Below are 25629 nucleotides of genomic sequence, written 5' to 3' on the forward strand. Positions count from 1 at the left end.
TGCTTCCCTCCTCATTCTGCATTTGGGTCCTATTTTTCCCCAACCCTGACAGTATCTATGTTTTGATTATGTAGGTATTTTTAGATTTTTGTCGTTGAATTATCTCTGCAAAGTTGGGTTCTGTTTGTGGGTTTATTCATATCATTTGTCAGCAGGATTCTGGAAAAGATACTGGCCAGCTTTTCATTAAACGGGGGGGGAAGGGTGAAGCAAACACCAATCAACAACCCATTTAATTCAATTGGCTCAGAGAGGTGGATTCACTTATCGTGTGCTTTCCATGTGCCCTTTACTTTGTACAGCCCTTACTGTTTTGCAAAGGGTCTACACTCACTCTTGTTCAAATATTGAAAGAAATATTTTTGCTCTGATTCTCTACATGAGCCACTTTACTTGAACATGAGCAATACAATGACAGCTGAATTCATATGAAAATTATCACCCACTTTGTCTTGCTTGAGAACTGTTGGAAAGGCTACTTTAAGCTAAGTCTTTAGAAGACATTAAGTAAAAAAAAGTTAATTGCCAGGGGGTGTAATTACCCAACTCTCTTAAGCCCTGAGGGAAGGCTGTTGTCAAATCATGATTGGCCTGAAGGGGATTGGTTAAATTATTAATTTGAACCAATCCCTACACTGTGCACAGCAGGTGGTCTCAATACCTCTCCAATCAACTCATTTTGCAAATTGTGGAAAGGGAAATTATTACCAAATAATCAGGGACAGTCACAGTTAACCATGGCATGGCAACAGCATTTGATGACACCCCATAATACGCTTAGATGTGTTGATGGCTGCATCGTTACCTAACCTGTGAAGTTTTGGGCCATTTCGAGCATTTTAACTGAAGTTGTGAGAAAACCGTGTTTCATAGTGAGCATTGTGTTGCTTGCGATGGCAACGGCATTTGAAGAAATCTTAAAACTGTCAAATAAATGTCTTCACGGCTGGACTGTTAGCACACATGTGAAGTTTGAGCACTTTTTGAACATTTTCATAGTAGTTATAGCGACATTGTCTTTTATGGCGAGGGATGCGTTGCAACAGCTTTTGAGGAAAACTCACGAATGGCACATATACATGTTGAAGGCTAGACCATTAACCATTATCTGAGGGGTTGGGAGGCTGTGGCTCAGTGGATAGTGTGCTTGACTTCGAATCAGGGGGTAGAAAGTTCGAGTCCCACTGCAGTCAGCATGTCATTGTGTCCCTGGGCAAGACACTTCACCCCAAATTGCTCCTGTGGGGATTGTCCACAGTATTGAGTATGTAAGTCGCTTTGGATAAAAGCGTCTAACAAGTAACATGTAATGTAATCGGAAGTCTGCTGCTCTGAGCATGTCAGTTGGAGTTATGACATCGTGTTCCATGACACAGGTTTTTATATTTGAGCTAACGAGGTGTCCAGAGATCAAAGGTTTCTAATTTATTTTCATTTTTCAAGCTACGAGATGTTTTACTACGTTTCTCATGAAAGATTATGTCTCAGGTGTGTAGGGTTTGGGAATTATGGCAGGTTTAAAAAAATATATGAAGGCGAATTTCAAGCTGTCCTCCACTCTAGCTGTGACATCACGCAGTCTAGCCTTAACGAGCTGCGCAATACACACTAATGTTAAAATCTGAAGAAGGCCTCTTTACCAAGGTCTGAACAATGTTTAATATCTCTAAAAGTATGAGTCTGATTTAAAAGTTGTTTAATATGAATAATATCAGAAAGATGTGTAACATTGTAAAGTTGGAATGAGGTTTCTGAGTGAAAGAATGAAGGAACAGTTAGCCAAAATAACCCGGCGGAATAATAAAGAATTTCGTGCGTATTTAGTGGGAATGCTGTATCAGCATTCCCACTAAATACATTGGTGAAGTTATTTATTATGGTTCTTATGTTATTGTTTTGCATGATTTAAAAATGACAGATAACAAAATTAATATTCAGTGCAAAAATACCCCAAAAGAACCCACTGGGCTTGTATGAAGCATCTGTCTAAAATATTAAAATGTTATAGAGAAACCAAGATAAAAACATATATAATAAAAACAACAACAAACAAGTACATTTAAAAAAAGAAAGGACATTTGATTTTGAAACGCTTATGATTGTGTGTATATATGGAAAAGCAAAAAAGCAGTTACAAAATAACAGATTAATTGTCTTTAATGTGTTTTTTTTAGCCTTTCATAGAAGAACAGTCAAAGTTGACATTGTTTCACTCTTCCAATTCTCTGTTTGACGCACTGCAACTGTACTTTCCTATCATTTCCCCTTCAAGACCTTGGGAATGTATGTCTAGAGACCATGTTTGCTCAACATGCAAAGTACACACTCTTGGATTCAGCTCAATACATATTTGCACAACTGTATAATTGTATTTGCATAATCCCCTGCAAGAGATGCAATGTGGGAAGCTATATGTTTGTGTGATGATGCGCGTTCGCATATGGAGAGAATGCCAGGGTAAAACACATTATAGCAAAGCACATTTGATATAATGTTTATAATAATTTTAAATAAAGAAAGGATAAAAAAAGAAAAAGGTATAGCATGTTTACTCTACTACAGAGGCAACAGCAATTATAAGAAGCCATAATGCTTAGAGTACATATACAGTAAGACTCACATAAAAGGTTCAATTATAAATGGAAAGGGAAATAAAATGAACATTCATTATGGAAAACAAAGGAAAATAAGATGAAAAGGGAGAACGAAAACATTTCCAGGAACCTCAACAATTAGCTGCAAAACATACAATGTTACCGTTATTTATGTTTTTCTGATCCCTTTTGCATTTGCCATTCAGTATTTGTCTTCTTTACCATTATGTAAGGGCACTCCTGTTTTTTGATCCCCATCTTCAATTTCCATCTATTTCTGCCACTGTTTGTGTCCTCTTCTCTGCTACTATTTATTTAGTACTATTTCACTGCTCAGCCTGTCTGCTTTTTCTCTGCTCCTCCAGTATGGCATGTCCTTTGTTCTTCCGTCTCTTATTTTTCCTACTATATCCTACCTTCTCTTCTCCTCTCCTCTGTAACTGTATCATTTGCAGGTGTTGGGAGTTCAGCGCTGGTCATATTAAGTGGATCTACCAGGTTCCCATCCTCACAGCCATTGGGGTAAGAGCTTTGTTGTTATCCATGCTTTGTGTATGTAACTGATCCTACATTTGGGGCCGTTTTGTTTATGCATGTCTAATTTAAGGAATACAGCAAAGATTGAGGTATGTACATGGTAATACTAAACCTACCCTTGCATATCCAATACTTAAAACATAAACAAAGGGTAACTGTCAAAAAAGTAATACAACTTGTATTGGCTTATGATTATGACCACAGTAAGCATACATTCAAATACTAGTTTAAAAAGCTTGTGAAAACATTACAATTTGAACAAATCTCCCTTTTTCATTCAAAAGAAAAGGTTGAGGTATTTACATGATTGTACTAATCCTAACCCTAGCCCTTGCCCAATCCCATTCAAATTCTTCATAAACAAATGGTAACAGTCAAAACTTAGAAGAATCAGTGCTGTCTATTACCAGAATTAGCCTATGTTTAATGACCCCAGTAAGTAAAAATACAAGTGTTTAAAGCTTGTGACAACATCACACTTCGAAATAAAAGTCCTTTCCTTACTCAAAAACACTACACTGTATTCTAAGCAAACATGGAGGTATGTACATGGTTATACTAACCCTAACCCTACACTAAAAAGAACATTGCCACAAAAACCCATATAACAGCCTTTTATGACTTGTATAAGCTTATGTTTAATGATCAAAGTAAGCTCACTCAATTAAATAACTAGTATGAATGATTAAGGTGCATCAGTAGAAGGCCTGGCACAGCATTCTGATAATTGAGAAGTAGTTGTTAATCATTATCACTGCAGCTACACGTTTTAGGAATTGTTTGGAATTTTCTCCATGCTACAACATTTTATTGGAGCGTGAAATATCCTAGTTAAAAGCTGCCTGCTTTGCTGATAACAATACTCAATCGAAAGATTATATTTAATTGTGTATAATAACCCTAAGTACCTGAGACCCGTTCATTTCCTATAAATTGCTAACCGTCAGCTTTCATGTATTGCAACGATTTGTAGTGTTGCTTAATGTGTTTTGACCTGATTTTTTGCACTCAGCATTACTGAAATGTGATGGAAGAGTGGTGAAGCATCTTTAAAATTCAAATGCCATTTGTCTTCGACACACTATTTCCTCACATTAAAGTGTTCACTCAGGATCCAGTAAAAAGCTAATCCGTCGTTCCACGACCAGGACGGAATCCACATTGTTCCTCCTCAATCTGAGGTTCGACAATCGGCCTGACCCTCCTTTCGAGTACCTTAGAGTAAACTTTCCCGGGGAGGCTGAGTAGTATGATGCCTCTGTAATTGGCACACACCCTCTGATCCCCCTTTTTGAAAACTCCAACAACGAAGCACTCAACCGGGGACTTGTGAGTATCCCAACACCCGCCCGGCGCCTCACACCTTGAGCAACTCCGGAGAAGAATAGAGTCCAACCCCTATCCAGAAGTAAGGTTCCAGAGCCGACGCTGTGCCCAACCAGATCCAACTGGTAACGCTCCAGCTCCCGCACAAGCTCCGGCTCCTTCCCCCCCAGAGAAGTGACGTTCCACGTCCCCAAAGCCAGCTTCTGTCGCCCGGGTCTGGTCCGTCGAGACCCTCTGCTTTCACTGCCACCCTTCTGGCAGCGCATCCGACCCCATCGCTGTTTCCCGTACAGTAGGTGGTGGGCCCACGGGACGGAGAAGCGGAGGTGTTGCCCACGTTGCCTTTTCGGGCTGTGCCCGGCCGAGCTCCGTGGCAAGCCCGGACACCAGACGCTCGCCGACGAGTCCTCCTTCTGGGCCTGGCTCCAGAAGGGGACCCCGGGCTTCCTCCGGGCCGGGTATCCTCACTTCCTGTGTCGTCTTTCATGAGGTCTTCGTCTTTCATGAGGTCTATATCTTACATTCCTTCTGTAAAAACCGTTGCCTCTAATAGGTCAACAAAAGTAACAAGCATTTTAAACCAGGCTTTATCAAATAATCAGCTTTCTATTCTGTAAACATTATAGCACATATTTAACAAGACATTGCCTAATTTGCCCATTTCAACATCACATTTCAGAAAATGTACAATACACTCTTGCCTTAAAGCGGGGGTTTGTAATCTTGAGAAGCTAGTGATTACAGTCCTGTATCAGAGCATTTATTCTATTAGCATTGAAATTAAAGAAAATCAAACTTAAATAAACTGTGTTGATGCAGAGTGAATTAAAGACCAAACCATTGAAAATGAGTTTAAAAAAAGCCATGTTCTGGCGATTGAGTTAAGATGCTTGAGAAGATCTCCTGCAGATTCTAATGAGATGGCATTTCTTTATCTGGCATATATTCTCCGGAGAAATTGTCAACCTGCATAAATAAGACCACATGCTATACACAGATTAAATTCACAATTCTCATACACCTAGGCAGTCAATTACATTTCAGAAATATTTCTGTGTCTGTGTAAAGTAGAACGAGGTACTGTAGGAAATGGAATTCTAATATCTGACGGTTGTTATCCTGAAATAATTTAACAACTCAGGAATTGAGCTCACCACCAGATAATAACCACAGATTGTTTTTTTAACCACAGTCAGCTACTCAGCTGGTCCACTTGTTCCAGATTGAAATATCCCTTCAAAAATGTTAGATTGACAATCAACGCTCCAGACAAGGTTCAAGCTTACATGTCTCCCTCAGGTTTAATGGGAATCTGATGTGATCTTCCCATATAGGGACACATCTGGGGTATAAAGGCGGAAGAAGAAAACCACTGTTAGATATGTGGCACCTTATTTGTAAACCTGGGTAAAAGATTATAAGATATAGAAGTTTGTTGGAGCTTGCACTGCAATATCTCTCCAGCAGATCCTTTAGCAATAATTATATATTAAAAGCAAAGTCATCAAAAGTCTTGAGTAAAAAAGTAATCTACTACTAAACCATACACTTTTTACCGCAAGACACGTTTTTTCTCAATTGTGTTATCAGCTTATCCACAGCAAAAATAAAAAAGCAAATCTTTGTAAATATTTAACACTATTCAACATAAGAACCTACCAAGGACAGCGGTTGGCCCAAAGTTCACTTTCACAGTTCAGACTTCCATTACTTGATGTATTTCTTTAGATAAGAGAAGACAAGAATCATGGGTTTGAGGTTTGAAGATTTAAATATTTTACTGCCTAGCTAATCAACACAGAACCTTTACATCCATGCAAGTTGGACAATGGTGGAGATTGATGCTATTTTTCACACAAAGTCTGGTATAAACTTTGCTTGTGCATCACTGCTTGGTAGCACCAACAGTATGTTCTTGGTTGCTATTCTGTGAATAGCCTGCAAGAAAATATGTGGAGACACATTGAAAGGACAAAACATGAATTTACAAGTGATAGACAGCGTGATGTTTACATCTCTTTTTCTGGTTCACATCACCCAAGAGAGACAGGCAATACAAAATAAATGAATACATTAGTATATGAAATGCCGGGAATCTGTCACATAGTCAAATGTATAGAAATTGAACATGCATCAGATAAGTTCTGTCTGTCGTGTGCATGGTTTGATTTTGTCAAATGTGATCATATTGCAGTAAGAGTAATCAACTACTGCAATGACATATATTTGGAAAGCAATTGCAAGTCTGTATGTGAGTTAACAGTGTTACTGTTTCATTCTAACACATATTCAAATATTTTCTGGGTCTTCAGGTTCAAAAAGCACTTTCTTATTCAAATGTATAAGGCAATCATTTAAAACCACCAAAGTACATGTAATGAAGGATATAGAAGAAAGTGTTTAAGAACTGACTATAAAACTATAAGGAGCTAAATGCATTTTCGTAGATTGTAGACAAATTCATAAAATAATTCTATTTTTGGTTTGGATTCTGTTGTTCCTGGCATCATGTTTAATCGGAAGCTGTAATTGATACTATACTCACATCCAACAAAGGATTGAAATTATGATAGATATATTCTGGGGCCAATGGAAGCCTCAATTTGCATATTGAAAATCACTTTGATTCAGCCTCAATAAAGTTTGTTAAAATAAAATAGTTTGTTTTTGGTACTTGGAAAATGTAAGTGACTCCACAAAAAACCACAATAGGTCACTTCGGGGCGTGGGTCCACCTCATAAGATTGTTAGCTACCATTGTTCACAAAAATCAAAGTGTAGCCATCTAAGACTGGAATTGACTTGAAAATAGGTGATTATTTCTTAGAAAGTTATTTACCGTAGTATAGTTATAGTTATTTTTACTGCAATATAAAGCAGAAGTAAATATATAAATCATTGATATGTTAATCTAGTTGTCAATCTAGTCGCGTGATACTAACAAACAAGTGATCATTGGACAATCTCCAAAATAGATGTGAACCTATGTTATTCACAAGTTGATAGCATTATGATAATGTAGTGTGATGTTTGTGTATCTAATATCGTACAATTATAGTAATATAATGTTTTTGTGAATATGAAATGAATCATACATATATTGTGTATGCTTGGATCTACGATTGAAAACGTAGATGTTCTTAAATTAATATTAACAATACCAAATTATTTGTTTTCAAGAATAACAGTTATAGTCATAGGCGGAGTTTGACATTTGCGCTTGGGGGGGCAAACCTTTTTTACTGACGTCAGTACACAGTCTCAACTATTGCGTGGGGTGCTACGGATACAGAAGCAATAAAACCAGCGTTCACCGCACTGAGTATGACTTTTCCACATACGAACACAACTCGTCTCGTCATGCACGCCTCATGCACGCCTTATGCCCGCCGTACACACACATTCATATGGAAGGGGCGGTCTCTCCCCCCAACAACAGTGCATTACATCTGTAAAACTTATCATAACTGTGCACATCTTACTTATGTGATAACTACTATATCCCTTGGTTACTTGAACACGCTACAATATTATTAACCAGTGTCCTACTTAGTGCAGAAGTAGACGCCTTAAACGTCCCAGAAATTGGACGTTTTAAAAATCGCCGCATATCTTATTGTAATACAATAGCTGAATCACTTGTATGTAAAAAAAGCGAGGGAACTTGTGTTCTTAACCTCATACGTCAGTCACACACACATCACACACACACACGTCACAACATGCGACTGCTCAAAAATGAAATTATTTCAAACAAAACATGATATTATTCAGATTTGTATTGTAACAATCATTATATTACATCTATTAAAAATATTGATATACGAAATATTTGTATTGGAACAGTTTTAGAAGTAGTAATGCTGTAACATATTTCAGCCACTAGGGGGTAATGCCCCCCCTGCCCCCCCGCAAAATCCGCCTATGATTATAGTACTTAAGAAAACTTACATATGCTGTATAAATGAAGAGCTTTCTATATCTGTTCTTCTGTTTCAGCTCAATTTAATCTTGTTTGTGAACATCGTACGGGTTTTGGCCACTAAAATTCGAGAGACAAACGCAGGGAGATACGACACCAGGAAACAGTACAGGTTTGCACTCAACTGAATGTATGTAAAGGAACCAGCATGCAGATTAAGTTGAGATTAATTAACCACAATTACCAAAGTTGTAGCATTTGATTTGTGCTAAATTAACATGTCATACATTTAATTTTCACTAATTTAGGCTTTGCATGATGATGTCCATATATTTGTGCAAGGGGATGCTGTTGGGGAGCAGGGACCAGGGTGACAAAGTTACACATATCAGTTGCTTAGCGATGTCTTAATGTTTACGTTGTAGCCCTTGATTATTGCCCTTGATTGTTGCTTGTTTGTAGAATACGTTTTTTAAATGTATTCTGTTCATATTTACAAAAGGGATGTAAGTGAATTTGCACTCTTGCACAAACTTTGTCGTTACCTTATTTGCAGACCACCTTGTTTTAACATTATTATACATTTTTCTCCACATACACATTTTGCATACAGTACACATGCAGAGCTAATGCAAAATGAGTAAATAAACACACAAACGGACTAACCCTAACCTTATCCACTACTTTGCTTAACCCGGCACTAAACCCTAATGATTTATGTTGTGGTAACTTGCATTTTGTCCTGCAAGTAAGGAAGTCCCCACAATGTCAGTGTATTATCAAATTCATGTCCTCACAACATAGGTTAAATATGCGCACATATAAACACACAAAATATGTTCTAGCATTTCAAATCTGCAATTATCACCATTATTCTCCATGCTGATGCTGGCATCGATGTGTCAGATAAAAAGATTATAATTACAGAGTTTTTTTCTATGAGAAGCACTATACTGGATGCCACATGCAGGGTCGCTCTGTGTAAATGAGCAGACTACATGTCAGAATCAATTATAGTGATCGGGTGCAGTAAATTGGAAACCTTGCTGGAAGATGAATGTATGTATGAATACAACACATTTCATGTATAAAGAATAATCAAACTGTCAATGTAAGGGTACCTAAATGTACATAGAAAGACACTTGGTGACACATTATAGGTGTTGAGTTGACAAAGCTTTTTTTGACACAATGCAAAAGAGCATTTACTAAAGTGGGAAATATCGTGGAGTAAATAATCATCAGTAATGTTGAGTTTATGACTAAGATGGTAAATGTAATTCAATCAGGAGAGACTTAGTTTGTTAGTTTGATAACATATTTAAAATGGTGGAATGAGCTCCCCATTGACATCAGGACAGCAGCGCAGACTGAAAACTCATCTCTTTCGACTCCACTTGAGTCGCGATAAAATGACTAACAAAGCACTTACTAACAAAGGACTGGCTTATCTATAGCCAGTTGAGTAGCACTTGAAATGTTTTTGCTCTATGAAACCTGATGTACTTATATGATTCTATTTTCTTCAAGTTTGTATCTTGTTGGTCGAATTCACTTATTGTAAGTCGCTTTGGATAAAAGCGTCAGCTACATGCAATGTAATGTAATGTATGTGTCAGGAAAGGGGAATATCAGGACTCAATGCAGTTTATGAAGAAGCGGGTTTCAAACTAAAGCGAGCTTTAATTAATAAAAGCTGTTGACATGGCAAACAAGACAAAACACGTAGCATGAGGACAAAAACCAACCTGGAACATGACAAACATGGAGGGTGAGGAAAGACAACGATCCGACGTGGAGCACAGGGGAAGACAAGACTAAGACCCCGTTTACACAAGGACGATACGGGTTGTATCCGCATAGTTTCTCTTGCGTACACGAGGCCATAACAAAACGATAGAAACGGACCCTGCAAACGATAACGGGTCCCAAGGTGGATAGATCTGCAAACAGAACGCTCTGGGGGGGCCAAACAGCTCCGTGTAATCGCCTCTATACGATCTGTGAAGGCCCCTAGGCCTTAGACTCAGGTCCCTGGTTAGCCACTCCCCCAAATCAGGAGAGATTGCTGACACCTGATTTTGGTTGACTGCTCAGCTACAAGTATGAGTGCCTGAGCAGTCAGTCTTTCTCTCCTCTTGGGTTGCTTGGCTCTACTGGACCTTGGTTTGTTTGTGCTTTCTTTATATACTGATGCATGTTCACACACCCACACATTACTGATTAACTGACTTCATAGTTAATTTAGTTTCTTTAAATAAATGCACTTCAATTGGATGAATCATGAGTGGTCTCCTTCCTTTGTCCGTCCTTGGACTAGGGCGTGACATGGGGGCTCGTCAAAAGTAAAATTGACATACATTTTGTTGGTATGAATTTATTTTCTGTGCTAATTTAGGTTGGAGTATCACACATGGATGTAGTTGTTTTGGAGAGCTTTATTATAATCTAGTTTGGGCCAGTTTTCTTTGAGGTAAATATGCTAAATGTTTGGTGTTGCATGTGACTGGTGTTCTCCTCTGTGAGGCCAAGCAGCAGGTTCTAATAGAGTCTGTTGTCGGGGGTTGGGTTTAGTGTGACAGAGAAAGTGGCCAGAGCAGTTGTCTCGGGATCACGTCCATGGTTTCTTGTGGGGTCGCTGTGTATACAGTTGCTTTCCAGTACCACTGGGTTTCAGTGAATAAATACCCGCCACAAGTATCTGTACGAAGACTAGGTACGAGTTTAGTCAGATAAGGGACTTACTCTAATTAGTTAGTTGAGCATGGGGAGTCACCAGTTGTTGTTGTTGCCACTAGTTGCATAGTGTAAAGGTTTGGTGTATGTTACCTCAATTTGATTATCTAGGTTGCTAGATTTTTGTGGTTTGATATGGCTAACATTGTGGAAGATTGTGTTCAGTGTCCCTCGGATGAGTTGTTGGAGCAATGTACAAAGGAGCAGTTGGTGAAGATTGCTCATTATTACTCTGTTGATGTTGATTCCAAACAAACAAAGGAAACCCTTAAAAGTGTTATAAAGGCTCATTTGCTAGACTGTGCGGTACTGATGGACAGGGGAGGTAAGAGCATTGTCACTAATTATGTGTCTGGCTTAACATTTGAACAACAGAAAGAATTGTTGATTCTTGAAAAAGAGGTGGAACAAATCAAATACAAAAAGGAACAAATGAAACTGGATTTGGAACTGCAAAAATGGGCTTTGATTAGGGCAGGTAAAATGTCTGCATCGGCATTGAATGAGGAAGTTGTAAGTTCACGCTTTGATGTTGCAAGTAATTTACTGTTGCCAAAGTTTAATGAAAATGATATAGAGACTTTTTTTTGTCTGTTTGAGCGTGTTGCTGATTCAAGGGGCTGGCCTGATGAGGACAGAACTTTAATGTTGCAGTGTGTGTTTACAGGTAAAGCACAAGAAGCCTACTCCGCTTTATCTTCTGACGCCTGTAAAGATTATGATACGGTGAAATCGTCTGTTTTGAAGGCTTATGAGTTGGTGCCTGAAGCGTACCGCCAACGTTTTAGAGACTGGCGAAAGAGTGGTAACAAAACACATGTGGAATTTGCATGGGATTTGATCTTGCATTTCAAGCCTGGTACTCTGCTTCTGGGGTAAAAACCTTTGATCAGTTATGTGATTTAATCATTCTGGAGCAGTTGAAACAGTCGGTCCCTGAGAACATTGCAACCTATATTAATGAACATAAAGTCACATGTCCTTGGGAGGCAGCAGTACTGGCTGATGAGTATGTGTTGACGCATAGGCGCATCTTTGGTGAGCGTTATGAAAGGAATGAATCTCAAAAAGCAGGATCTTTGTCCCCAAAGTTTGCACAGCATCCTAATGGCACAAGCAATGCAAATGTGTCATTATTGCCATCAACAGGGTCATTGGAAAAAAGAATGTCCTTTGCTAGAGGGGAAAAGCAACAATTTTCATGTGATATCAGTTGGTTTGGCTACAACTATTCATAATCCCAGAGTTCGTGAAACAGAAGTCTTGGCTCCATTGCAAATGCAGGGTAAGGCAATTGATATCTCAGAGGTTGAGTCGGGTTATGCTTCGTTTATGTCTGACAGTTTTGTAACTCTAGTTGGGAGTGAGAAGAAAGTTCAAGTCAGGATTTTGAGGGACTCAGGCGCTTTGAATACCTTTGTGAGGGAGGCCATCTTGCCTTTTTCTCCAGATTCAGACATGGGGTGCTGTGTTCCAGTTAGAGGGATTGGTCTGCAAAGCATTTCTGTGCCTGAGCATAAACTGTTTCTGTCCTGTGATTTGGTCCAGAGAGAAGTGGAGGTTGGTGTTCGTTCAGAGTTCCCCGTAACTGGAGTGGACATCATTTTGGGAAATGACCTGGCAGGTGGTAGTGTTTGGCCAGATCATGCAAAGCCATTCAGGGGTAACAAAATAAACATTGCAGAAAAGAGTTTTCATGTTAGAGGCGAGGATTGGTTTTGTCCGGATAAGTGTGGAATGATGAACTTTGCTAGAAGAAGCAGTTGTTACAGATGTGGCAGGAAGAAAACCATGAGGGCACAGATGATGATGAAAGATGGAGGAACAGATAGTTGGAAAACTCTGGCTGGGAAGAGCAGGGGTCTCTTCAGTGTAAATGATTGGAAGTGCAAAACATGTGGCAATGTCAATTGGGCTAGAAGGTCAGAGTGCAACATTTGTAACACACGGAAGTATGTGAAAGAGAGCTACAGTAACCTCTTTGGGTAAGATGGGGCAGACAAGGGGCGCTTCGTCCCATTCTTGGCCGTACAGGCATTCCCTGTTTCGTCCACTAAGCAGCAGTAGTTGTTTTTCCTGGGGTTAGGCTGTAATGATTGCGGATTTTTTGCAAATTTCGGTAGTCACCTCATGTACTTTTTGTCATAGTTCCTTATTTGCCTAGTATCACTTTTGATAGGCTTATAATGCAGTTTGTATGTGCTCTGAAACGTGTTACTCGGATTTATGAATTGGAAGAAAATGTTGTGTCTAATGTTCTTGTTTTATTTCAGGATCTGAGGTGCTACCTCAATCTTAAGGGGGGAGGTGTGACTGCCCCTAGGCCTTAGACTCAGGTCCCTGGTTAGCCACTCCCCCAAATCAGGAGAGATTGCTGACACCTGATTTTGGTTGACTGCTCAGCTACAAGTATGGGTGCCTGAGCAGTCAGTCTTTCTCTCCTCTTGGGTTGCTTGGCTCTACTGGACCTTGGTTTGTTTGTTCTTTCTTTATATACTGATGCATGTTCACACACCCACACATTACTGATTAACTGACTTCATAGTTAATTTAGTTTCTTTAAATAAATGCACTTCAATTGGATGAATCATGAGTGGTCTCCTTCCTTTGTCCGTCCTTGAGCTAGGGCGTGACAGATCATTTTCTGATAACGATGACAGCCCCGCCTCCCTCTCCCCACATCTCCCTCTCCCCACGTCTCCTGCTCAGAGATCAGCTGCTGGGCTGTCAGAAGAGGGGGAGGAAAAGAGAGGCTCCGTTTATTATTCTTATATTATTATATAGAGTCGTTATCAATTTGTTTTAAAGCTCAATAAATAACAAAGAAGATCTCTGACCAGCACTTTTCTAATTTTGTCCGGAAGATTTAAACTTTAACGGACATGTTGACCGGCGAAACCCCTTTTTAACGGAAACTCTGCCGCATGGTTCCCTCGTCCCTTGGAAGAGGCAGAGAGGTGGGTATTTTTCAACTGCTGGTGGACTAACGGGGAGATTTACAGCAGGAGCACACGCCTTCCACCGCGGAGAATAAACAGAAGCGCAACCATAGCAACCATGCGCCGGGGTCTTCTTCGCTGCTTTTGGTGTATTTTGTGGCGGCAGCAGCGCCACTTACAGGCCAGGCATATGTACTACAGCGTTTCCAGCGGGTCGAGCGGTCTCTGGTGAATGGACACGTAAATTGAGCCGAATGCGTGTGAACGGAAGACTTTTTTGAAAACGCATACGGTGCGTAAACGCAAACGTTCCCATGTAAATGGTGTCTAAATACACAGAAGGGTAATCACGGGACAAGACACAGCTGGGCAGGGGAGGCAGAAACACAAGGGCAACAGGTGAACACAATGAGACAATCAGACACAGGAAGGAAGACCAGACACAGGGAGAACAGACTTTTAAAAAAAACCCTGACTAGACAGACAAAACTAAAATCGTGACAGTATGAACAAGGGGTAATATACATTTTGGAGATTAGACCCCATCATACTGTGATAAAAACCTTAGTGACCCAAACTCAATCCGTTCAGATGAATATTAATCAGAAGCCTTCAACACTGTTTACAGGGATTCTGCGGAAGCAATTTCCAAAACTGTCATTGCTAAAGAGAAGCAATTTAGCAAATAGAAAATTGCATTCCGATTGCATTATATTACTTTGTATTTGACCTAAATTGAACCTTGTTTATCCTTTATTTCATAATGAGCAGCTAATCCAGTAATGTTTAAATAAACAGATCACCTTGTTGGTTTGAGCTTTTTCAGCCCTGTAAACCAAAATGACCATGAATACAAATCCTATCTAGTGTAATTTGTTTTTCTTCTGTATTATTAAAATGTTTTTTGCATTTTAAAAGAAGCGAGGATGAAATATTGTTTTTTGATTAGAACTGACAGTGTGTATTATGCTAATTGTAAATTGAAATTCACATGCATGTGACAGTTTGAGCTCCCACAGAGTATTACTGTCACACCTGAAAGTGACGGTTCCCGCTCTTGTCCAAAGGGCTGGTGAGAATAGTACTTGCTGGATGGGAGCGATATGTTCAATGAATGCATACGTATACTCTCCTTTCAAGTAGTAGTAGTTCATTATGCAGATATTCTCGTCACAATTGCTCTCCAAAAAAGATGATAACCTTTTTGAGGGGATTTTTTTTTTTTCTTGAGTTGTTGACATTTCCATGGACTTTACACATGACTCCCTACATTCCCAGCACTCTATTCCCAGTTGATAAATCATTATTTTAACTGAAATAAAACACTGCTTTTTAAATCAGAACTGTCCACTCCTGTCAGGTTGATTGCATGCCCCGAGCTGCTGTTAAATACAAGCCAGATGGTCGCCATAAATTAAAAGAAGAAAATTAAGAACTGTATTTTTTTTTCCTCAGGAGGAGCAAGCTTTAGCTTCACTTATTGACGGAAGTTTGGCTTTGACACAAAGATCATTTAAATAAGTTAAAAAGTTTAAAATTGGACAAATTTTTGGTTTACAAAGATATTGCTTGAAAGGATCACTGTGCACATAGGGATGGGTTATCGTTATCGGTTATTATTTTAACGGTACTACTACTCTTAATGATAATGCTTATCGATCCGGTACTTTAACTGTATTTTTATCGGTTATTTTTGTTATTTATAGGGAAAAACGTAAGAAATTGGCATCAGAATTAAAATTGGTTAGTAGTTATACACATACCACTTCAATCTCATTAGTATGCATAGAAAGTGACAGGTCACACCTCTAAGCCCCGCCCCCTTCCACCGGAAGTCCCGCCTCCATAAGCCCCGCCCACTTCCGCCGGAAGTCCCGCCCCTCCAGCGGAAGTCCCATCCTTACATAAGCCCCACCCCTTCCGCCGGAAGTCCCGCCCCCACTTCCGGTTTTTCAAAAATAAAATTAAAAAATATTTTAAAAATGATAAAAATAAAAATGCTGCCCCTACCGGTCGCCCCCACTTCCGGTTTTTCAAAAATAAAATTAAAAAATATTTTTAAAATGGCAGTATTGACTGCAACTTACAAATACTTGCAAATAACATGAAATATACAACCATATATTTTAAAAGTAATGTCTCAGCTCTAAAGAGCAAGGTCCCGCCACCTAACCACTTCCTGTGCCCCTGTATACAGCAGTATTGACTGTAACTTACAAATACTTGCAAATAACAAGAAATATACAACCATATATTTGTAAAAGTACTGTCAATCTCACTAACTCTCTCTCTCTCGCTCTCTGCTATTCTCTGCCGTGAAAAGTTTGGTGAACAGTCAAGACAGGTGTGGGGACCATAAAACCCCCAGACATCCTCTGCGGGACAAATGGTGGGGCGATGGGGAGGGGACACACACACACACACACACGTGCACACACACACACACACACACACACACACACCCCCCACCACTCACCCCTCATCCATTAGGGTTAGATAAATAAGAGCCATTCGTCTTTCTCACTCTTCAATATTTTCTCAAGTCGAGAGAAATGGCCAAGAAACGTCTTGATATGGGTGTAATCTGCGAGACACCGCCACCTAGTCACTTCCTGTGCGCCTGTACACAGCAGTATTGACTGCAACTTACAAATACTTGCAAATAACATGAAATATACAACCATATATTTTAAAAGTAATGTCTCAGCTCTAAAGAGCAAGGTCCCGCCACCTAACCACTTCCTGTGCCCCTGTATACAGCAGTATTGACTGTAACTTACAAATACTTGCAAATAACAAGGAGAAAATAAAATGCTGCCCCCTACGGTTTTACAAAATAATAATTTTATAATGAATCACATATGCATAGGATCAATGTCCCTGCCACCTAGTCACTTCCTGTGCGCCTGTATACAGCAGTATTGACTGCAACTTACAAATACTTGCAAATAACATGAAATATACAACCATATATTTTAAAAGTAATGTCTCAGCTCTAAAGAGCAAGGTCCCGCCACCTAACCACTTCCTGTGCCCCTGTATACAGCAGTATTGACTGTAACTTACAAATACTTGCAAATAACAAGAAATATACAACCATATATTTTTAAAAGTACTGTCAATCTCACTAACTCTCTCTCTCTCTCTCTGCTATTCTCTGCCGTGAAAAGTTTGGTGAAACAGTCTGAAGACAAGCTAGGACACGTCATAAAACCCCCCGACATCCTCTGCAGGCAAATGGTAGGGCGATGGGGAGGGGGGAACACACACACACACACATTTAAATTCAGAGGATGAAAAAGCAGAAAACATAACTTGTTTTGTAAAACGGTCAGCACGTCAGTTTCAAGAAAGACGTTTGCATACATAAAAAAGTGTATCTTACAGTTCCTTTTGTGAGAGAATTACACACAAATCTGCAGAGTGTCACTAAAAAGTTGTAACACAGGGACTGACATTCTGTATGGGGTTTCACACGGACACAAAGTCTACTTCATTATCTACTTTTGTCAGCTTTTATACACAAAAGTGTATCTTTCAGTAACTTTCTCAGAGAATTTAAGCATAAATCTGTCAAAGATTCTTAACGAAATCTACTTCATTATCTACTTTTCAGCTTTTATACACAAAAGTGTATCCTTCAGTAACTTTCTCAGAGAATTTAAGCACGTCAGTTTCAAGAAAGACGACAATAATTAGTAGTTAGACATTTTGGAGAAATGTTCTCTGTCGTTCTTAATGCAAAAACAAATCATCTCTACTCCCTTTGGGTGAAGTCCAGGAATGTTCTCGGGGGGAGTGGACACTTGCTGTTACATGGCATAAAGCTTCTGCAGTGTGCTAATAAATGTATAGTTTCCCTAAAGCTCCATACATTTACACATATTGACTAATGACTCAGCACATGAGGGGTAAATACAAAACAAATCTAAATATCACCAATTATTCCAGAATGTGACTAGAATAGAGTCTAGAGAATGGACCCAGGCTTTGTCTTCAGCCATCAACTAAATAGGGGCGTGCTTTTTTTTTTGAATCACCAGTATGTTACTCACCATTGAAGACAGTGTTGAGGGGGCAAGCAAAGTGTACTCAGCGGCAGATTGCATGGAAGCAGAAAGGCCTGGCTCAGACACCATGTCTCCAAAGGTTGACGGGGAACTTCCAACCAGTTCCATCACCTGTTTAGCTTGAGGGAATTTAAACACCATTAAAAATATGGATTACAGAAAAACAATATATGTAGTAAATCGGGTAATCATTAATAAGGGGAAAATGTGCAAGTCTAACCTGAGTCTGGCATGAGCACTTGATCAATAAGGTGGATGACAATGTCCTTCTTGAGCACCATCTTGATGCCATTGACTGTTAAACTCTCGCCATCACAGCCTTGAAATCAAAGTAACGCTTCTAAAAACATATATTTTAGAAAAGTAATGTTAGTCATGTCAAGTTATCAAGACTGCTGTGTTTCATCGAAACAGTGTACAGAGCAGAAAGGGGAACATTTGTCGCCACATTAACATACCGACTCCTCTATCAGTTTTTGCATACATAAAAAGTGTATCTTACAGTTCCTTTTGTGAGAGAATTACACACAAATCTGCAGAGTGTCACTAAAAAGTTTTACACAGGGACTGACATTCTGTATGAGGGTTTCACACCTGAGCTGCTGGGGGGAGGGCGTTGAAAAGGGGGTGAGTATGTTTGGCTCTCTGGTGTGTTAAGAGTCACAGTCTTAAAGAAAAATCTGGTCAGAAAAAGTACTTAACTTTCTACCAGTTGTAAATTGTCTTACATATAAAAAAAGTAAGAGACTTACTGTTTCCTTTGTGAGAGAATTACACATAAATCTGCAGAGTGTCTGTAAAAAGTCTCAAAATCACAAACTGCAGACGCCTCAAGGAGAGACTTGAAAAGATCCATGCCGAGTGGGGGGAGAAGAAGAAGACTAATAACCAGCAGTTGACTGAAGCCAGGGACTTTTTTCTTTAAAGTAAAATAAAAATGGGAAACTACTATGCAAAACGCTCTGTATATATTGATCAGAATGTAGTCAATACCCTTTTAATAAGTGTGGTGATGAGGACGATTGAAAACAGAACGAGTAGTGACCCCTGTGTAAACAGAATGGCTGAAGTTTGTAAACTAGAAGACATTTTGGCTATCGTGCGTTCTGGCAGTACTATCCCCGGTCATTGGGAAACGATTGTAAACGAAACATTTAAAGTGGTCCTGGAATCTTCATTTTCCGAAACATTCTGTAACATTATCTCAGAAATGAAACAAACATCAAAAGTGTATCATGTGCTATCAGTGTATGCTCTGTTTGTAGATGTAATGCATCTCTGTGCAGAAAGCAGCATACACATGAATATTCTGACTGAAGTGAAAAAACTCCATCACGATATCTCCAGTCATATGGGGAATTCTAAGCTGGAGACGGTCCTGCGGATGTTGCAATCAGTATAACTATTTGATTTTGGGTGTGAAAAATAAAAAAGTGTTTTTTACATTTAAAAACTGTTGTCTTCATTATAGCAAGGGGGAGCGTGTCTCATACATGTGTATTACAGTCCTTCTTTTTGTGTTTTTCAGTGTTTTTCTGTGTGTCTGTGTGACAAAGCACAAATCATTTCAAACAAACCCTGAATCAAATTTAGAGAGGACCATTAAGAATCAGAATCTTAACAAAATCTACGGACACAAAGTACTTCATTATCTACTTTTCAGCTTTTATACACAAAAGTGTATCTTTCAGTATATTTTTGAGAGAATTTAAGCATAAATCTGCCAAATGTTTCAAAAACTGCCTTGTTTCACTGAAATAGCCTCAAAATCACAAACTGCCATTAAGAGTCAGATGCTTTTACGGAATCTAATAAAACAGAGTATTTTCTACAGATGACTCCTCCCACTCAACGCAATAAGTACCATCCCATTCAGCAAATCATATAAAACTAAGGACCCCCACTAAGACGACCGTTGAAAGTAGCCATGAATCTGAGAAAAACCAAGTCTGATATAGCCTCCCCTTATTATCAACAGGATAACGGATATGGGCTTAATGACTGGATGTTACAAAGTAAGGGGGAGGATGTTCCCGAAGAAGAGCCCTCCTCTATATCATATCCATGTAAGGTCTTTAGGACAAAAGAGGACCACGATAACATGACATATGAAGAATATCTTTCTTTAAAAGAGGGTATTATAGATAACCTTGATAGAAACAGTATATCTCATACCACTCGCCAAGATCGCAAACGACAATTAGCAGAAAAGAAAAGAAAAAGTAAAGAAAAACGAAGAAAAATGAAAAGGAGAAGAAAAAATGAAAAGCAAACGCAGAATGCGAATGAAAAGAAAAGGACGGAAAACCAAAAAGACAAAACGAAGGAAGGTGAAAAGAAAAAGGAACAAAGTGAAGAAATGTAATGGTGTTGTTGAGTCATTACCGGATCATAATAATCTTATAGATCATCTACCGCTAACCGACTGCTGCGAATGTGTTGAACAAATACCAAAAGCAATGGCAGAGCTTTGCTTCAATATAATGAGAGAAAAAGCACGATACTGTGGAATTGCCCAAATTGGTGACAGTGCCAGAACATGCATTAAAAGACTGTTGGAGGATTTCTATTCTAGTATCGGTTGTCATTACATCGAAGGATATGCCAAAACGTGTGACGACATAGACAAAGCTTTTGAAGACAATTATATGGTACCTGTCCTTACAGCTAAACAAATCCTACGCCAGGTATTCAACAGACCACAAGAAGCACAAGAAGCCCCAGAAAGGATTACATTCAGAGCTAATAACGGTGAAACCGAAGAAGAAGCAAAGCAGATTACAATCGTTGCGGGTGAAAGGATAGAGAATTTGCATGTGATGTTAATGCATTTATCTGATATAAAAAATACATTCGTTTACTTCCAAGAGACCCCTAAACATCTACTTGGGCAATGTGAATTGAACGATAAACCGATCACTGTCAATGAAACGCGGAGAGAAGCAGCAGTGCAAATCGTTAAGTCTATTACCTTGTATGCACTACGGCATTAACTTGGTCAAATGTAATGTGTTTTTTATGAAAGTGTGTTGAATGTTGTGTTTTCAATTAAACAACCATTACAAAATGAAAATGTGTTTTATTTTTTTTTGCTCTCATATATAGTAATAGTATTGTAAACGAAACATTTATAATAAATCTTCGACAGGCTGCCACACAGCCTACAGTCCGTCACCCCGACCCTCAGTATGTGCACTAAAGAATGGGCAAAGATTACGGCTTTTTCGGTTTTCTAACCACCATTAGGCGTCTAAAAAAGAGTTGGTTTTACTGAGGCACCATTTTTTTTTTGCACGTAATGGATGTCCTGTGGTGCTGGTCAGTCAGAGTTGAATAGGCCTGCGTCAGGGGTTCACACCAAAAGCCATAAAGGAGTCTTTTGTCATTGATGAGCGAGGTCATCTCTCTCCTCCACTGGCCAATAAACTTTCACATTCTCCACTTTTTTATGATTTTGTTTAGCTCACGGACCCCAAACAAAAGTGCAAAGAATTGAATTAATCACAGGGAAATGAATAAAGGATTAATTTGCATTGATTTTTGCTCCACCACAAATGGAGTCATTTTCTTGACCATAAGGACCTGAGATGTGCACCAACCTGGTGACCAAATACAAGAAGCATCTGACCTCTGTGCTGTCCAACAAGGGTTTCTCCACCAAGTACTAAGACATGTTTTGCAAGGGGATCAAATACTTATTTCCTCCACTATATTTGACTCTTCACTTGCTGTAACAAATATGCATTTCCTCTCTGTGGGACGAATAAGGGTATTCTGATAATTCCTCATACATACTCCTTTAAACCATTTTTTAAAAGTTAAGACATTCAATGGTAACCTTGTTAACAGAAGTGGCAATAACAGAGTGATTTATTTATTATGCACTTTTTTTCCTGCAGGTGTGGCTTGAGGAAGGAACACAACGGCGGAGGAAAATGCCACAATGTCAATGGGGGTACATGAGCCAACCACCTTAGGTATAAAGGCAGGGTTGGGCTTCAGCAACACTCTCGTTTGCCCCGGGGCAAACTGAGTGCACGAAGGATGTACAGGCAATAAGGCTGTAAAACTCCTGAGCTCTGTGAAGTGTTTTTACTTATCTTTTTTATGTCTTGAGTATATTGTATGTTGCATTATTGGAGAAGCTTAGGACCCAGGGTGAGGTTTAGGGTTTTCATCACATTATGTCAATACAACTTGGTATGTTGAATTGACATAATGTATGCACAACAGCGTTGTTTAGGCAATGAAAACCCTAAACCTCACCCTGGGTCCTAAGCTTCTCCAATAATGCAACATACAATATACTCAAGACATAAAAAGATAAGTAAAAACACTTCACAGAGCTCAGGAGTTTTACAGCCTTATTGCCTGTACATCCTTCGTGCACTCAGTTTGCCCCGGGGCAAACGAGAGTGTTGCTGAAGCCCAACCCTGCCTTTATACCTAAGGTGGTTGGCTCATGTACCCCCATTGACATTGTGGCATTTTCCTCCGCCGTTGTGTTCCTTCCTCAAGCCACACCTGCAGGAAAAAAAGTGCATAATAAATAAATCACTCTGTTATTGCCACTTCTGTTAACAAGGTTACCATTGAATGTCTTAACTTTTAAAAAATGGTTTAAAGGAGTATGTATGAGGAATTATCAGAATACCCTTATTCGTCCCACAGAGAGGAAATGCATATTTGTTACAGCAAGTGAAGAGTCAAATATAGTGGAGGAAATAAGTATTTGATCCCCTTGCAAAACATGTCTTAGTACTTGGTGGAGAAACCCTTGTTGGACAACACAGAGGTCAGATGCTTCTTGTATTTGGTCACCAGGTTGGTGCACATCTCAGGTCCTTATGGTCAAGAAAATGACTCCATTTGTGGTGGAGCAAAAATCAATGCAAATTAATCCTTTATTCATTTCCCTGTGATTAATTCAATTCTTTGCACTTTTGTTTGGGGTCCGTGAGCTAAACAAAATCATAAAAAAGTGGAGAATGTGAAAGTTTATTGGCCAGTGGAGGAGAGAGATGACCTCGCTCATCAATGACAAAAGACTCCTTTATGGCTTTTGGTGTGAACCCCTGACGCAGGCCTATTCAACTCTGACTGACCAGCACCACAGGACATCCATTACGTGCAAAAAAAAAATGGTGCCTCAGTAAAACCAACTCTTTTTTAGACGCCTAATGGTGGTTAGAAAACCGAAAAAGCCGTAATCTTTGCCCATTCTTTAGTGCACATACTGAGGGTCGGGGTGACGGACTGTAGGCTGTGTGGCAGCCTGTCGAAGATTTATTATAAATGTTTCGTTTACAATACTATACTATATATGAGAGCAAAAAAAAAAAAAACACATTTTCATTTTGTAATGGTTGTTTAATTGAAAACACAACATTCAACACACTTTCATAAAAACACATTACATTTGACCAAGTTAATGCCGTAGTGCATACAAGGTAATAGACTTAACGATTTGCACTGCTGCTTCTCTCCGCGTTTCATTGACAGTGATCGGTTTATCGTTCAATTCACATTGCCCAAGTAGATGTTTAGGGGTCTCTTGGAAGTAAACGAATGCATTTTTTATATCAGATAAATGCATTAACATCACATGCAAATTCTCTATCCTTTCACCCGCAACGATTATAATCTGCTTTGCTTCTTCTTCGGTTTCACCGTTATTAGCTCTGAATGTAATCCTTTCTGGGGCTTCTTGTGCTTCTTGTGGTCTGTTGAATACCTGGCGTAGGATTTGTTTAGCTGTAAGGACAGGTACCATATAATTGTCTTCAAAAGCTTTGTCTATGTCGTCACACGTTTTGGCATATCCTTCGATGTAATGACAACCGATACTAGAATAGAGATCCTCCAACAGTCTTTTAATGCATGTTCTGGCACTGTCACCAATTTGGGCAATTCCACAGTATCGTGCTTTTTCTCTCATTATATTGAAGCAAAGCTCTGCCATTGCTTTTGGTATTTGTTCAACACATTCGCAGCAGTCGGTTAGCGGTAGATGATCTATAAGATTATTATGATCCGGTAATGACTCAACAACACCATTACATTTCTTCACTTTGTTCCTTTTTCTTTTCACCTTCCTTCGTTTTGTCTTTTTGGTTTTCCGTCCTTTTCTTTTCATTCGCATTCTGCGTTTGCTTTTCATTTTTTCTTCTCCTTTTCATTTTTCTTCGTTTTTCTTTACTTTTTCTTTTCTTTTCTGCTAATTGTCGTTTGCGATCTTGGCGAGTGGTATGAGATATACTGTTTCTATCAAGGTTATCTATAATACCCTCTTTTAAAGAAAGATATTCTTCATATGTCATGTTATCGTGGTCCTCTTTTGTCCTAAAGACCTTACATGGATATGATATAGAGGAGGGCTCTTCTTCGGGAACATCCTCCCCCTTACTTTGTAACATCCAGTCATTAAGCCCATATCCGTTATCCTGGTGATAATAAGGGGAGGCTATATCAGACTTGGTTTTTCTCAGATTCATGGCTACTTTCAACGGTCGTCTTAGTGGGGGTCCTTAGTTTTATATGATTTGCTGAATGGGATGGTACTTATTGCGTTGAGTGGGAGGAGTCATCTGTAGAAAATACTCTGTTTTATTAGATTCCGTAAAAGCATCTGACTCTTAATGGCAGTTTGTGATTTTGAGGCTATTTCAGTGAAACAAGGCAGTTTTTGAAACATTTGGCAGATTTATGCTTAAATTCTCTCAAAAATATACTGAAGGATACACTTTTGTGTATAAAAGCTGAAAAGTAGATAATGAAGTACTTTGTGTCCGTAGATTTTGTTAAGAATCTGATTCTTAATGGTCCTCTCTAAATTTGATTCAGGGTTTGTTTGAAATGATTTGTGCTTTGTCACACAGACACACAGAAAAACACTGAAAAACACAAAAGAAGGACTGTAATACACATGTATCAGACACGCTCCCCCTTGCTATAATGAAGACAACAGTTTTTAAATGTAAAAAACACTTTTTTATTTTTCACACCCAAAATCAAATAGTTATACTGATTGCAACATCCGCAGGACCGTCTCCAGCTTAGAATTCCCCATATGACTGGAGATATCGTGATGGAGTTTTTTTCACTTCAGTCAGAATATTCATGTGTATGCTGCTTTCTGCACAGAGATGCATTACATCTACAAACAGAGCATACACTGAGAGCACATGATACACTTTTGATGTTTGTTTCATTTCTGAGATAATGTTACAGAATGTTTCGGAAAATGAAGATTCCAGGACCACTTTAAATGTTTCGTTTACAATCGTTTCCCAATGACCGGGGATAGTACTGCCAGAACGCACGATAGCCAAAATGTCTTCTAGTTTACAAACTTCAGCCATTCTGTTTACACAGGGGTCACTACTCGTTCTGTTTTCAATCGTCCGTTTCAAGTCTCTTACTTTTTTTATATGTAAGACAATTTACAACTGGTAGAAAGTTAAGTACTTTTTCTGACCAGATTTTTCTTTAAGACTGTGACTCTT

At 39.1% G+C, this 25629-nt stretch overlaps 1 protein-coding gene across 1 annotated transcript in view; it reads left to right on the top strand.

Moving 5' to 3' along the window:
- The window catches only part of pth2ra (parathyroid hormone 2 receptor a), a 147553-nt gene that overhangs the window by 106898 nt on the left and 15026 nt on the right, over positions 1 to 25629 (top strand). The window contains exons 9-10 of the mRNA XM_034215067.1: positions 3050 to 3116; positions 8457 to 8551. Coding sequence (XP_034070958.1) covers positions 3050 to 3116; positions 8457 to 8551 — 162 coding nt within the window. The remainder of the gene's footprint in view (positions 1 to 3049; positions 3117 to 8456; positions 8552 to 25629) is intronic.

The sequence above is a fragment of the Gymnodraco acuticeps genome, unplaced genomic scaffold, assembly GCF_902827175.1.
Source record: "Gymnodraco acuticeps unplaced genomic scaffold, fGymAcu1.1, whole genome shotgun sequence".
In the NCBI taxonomy this organism is placed as follows: Eukaryota; Metazoa; Chordata; class Actinopteri; order Perciformes; family Bathydraconidae; genus Gymnodraco; species Gymnodraco acuticeps.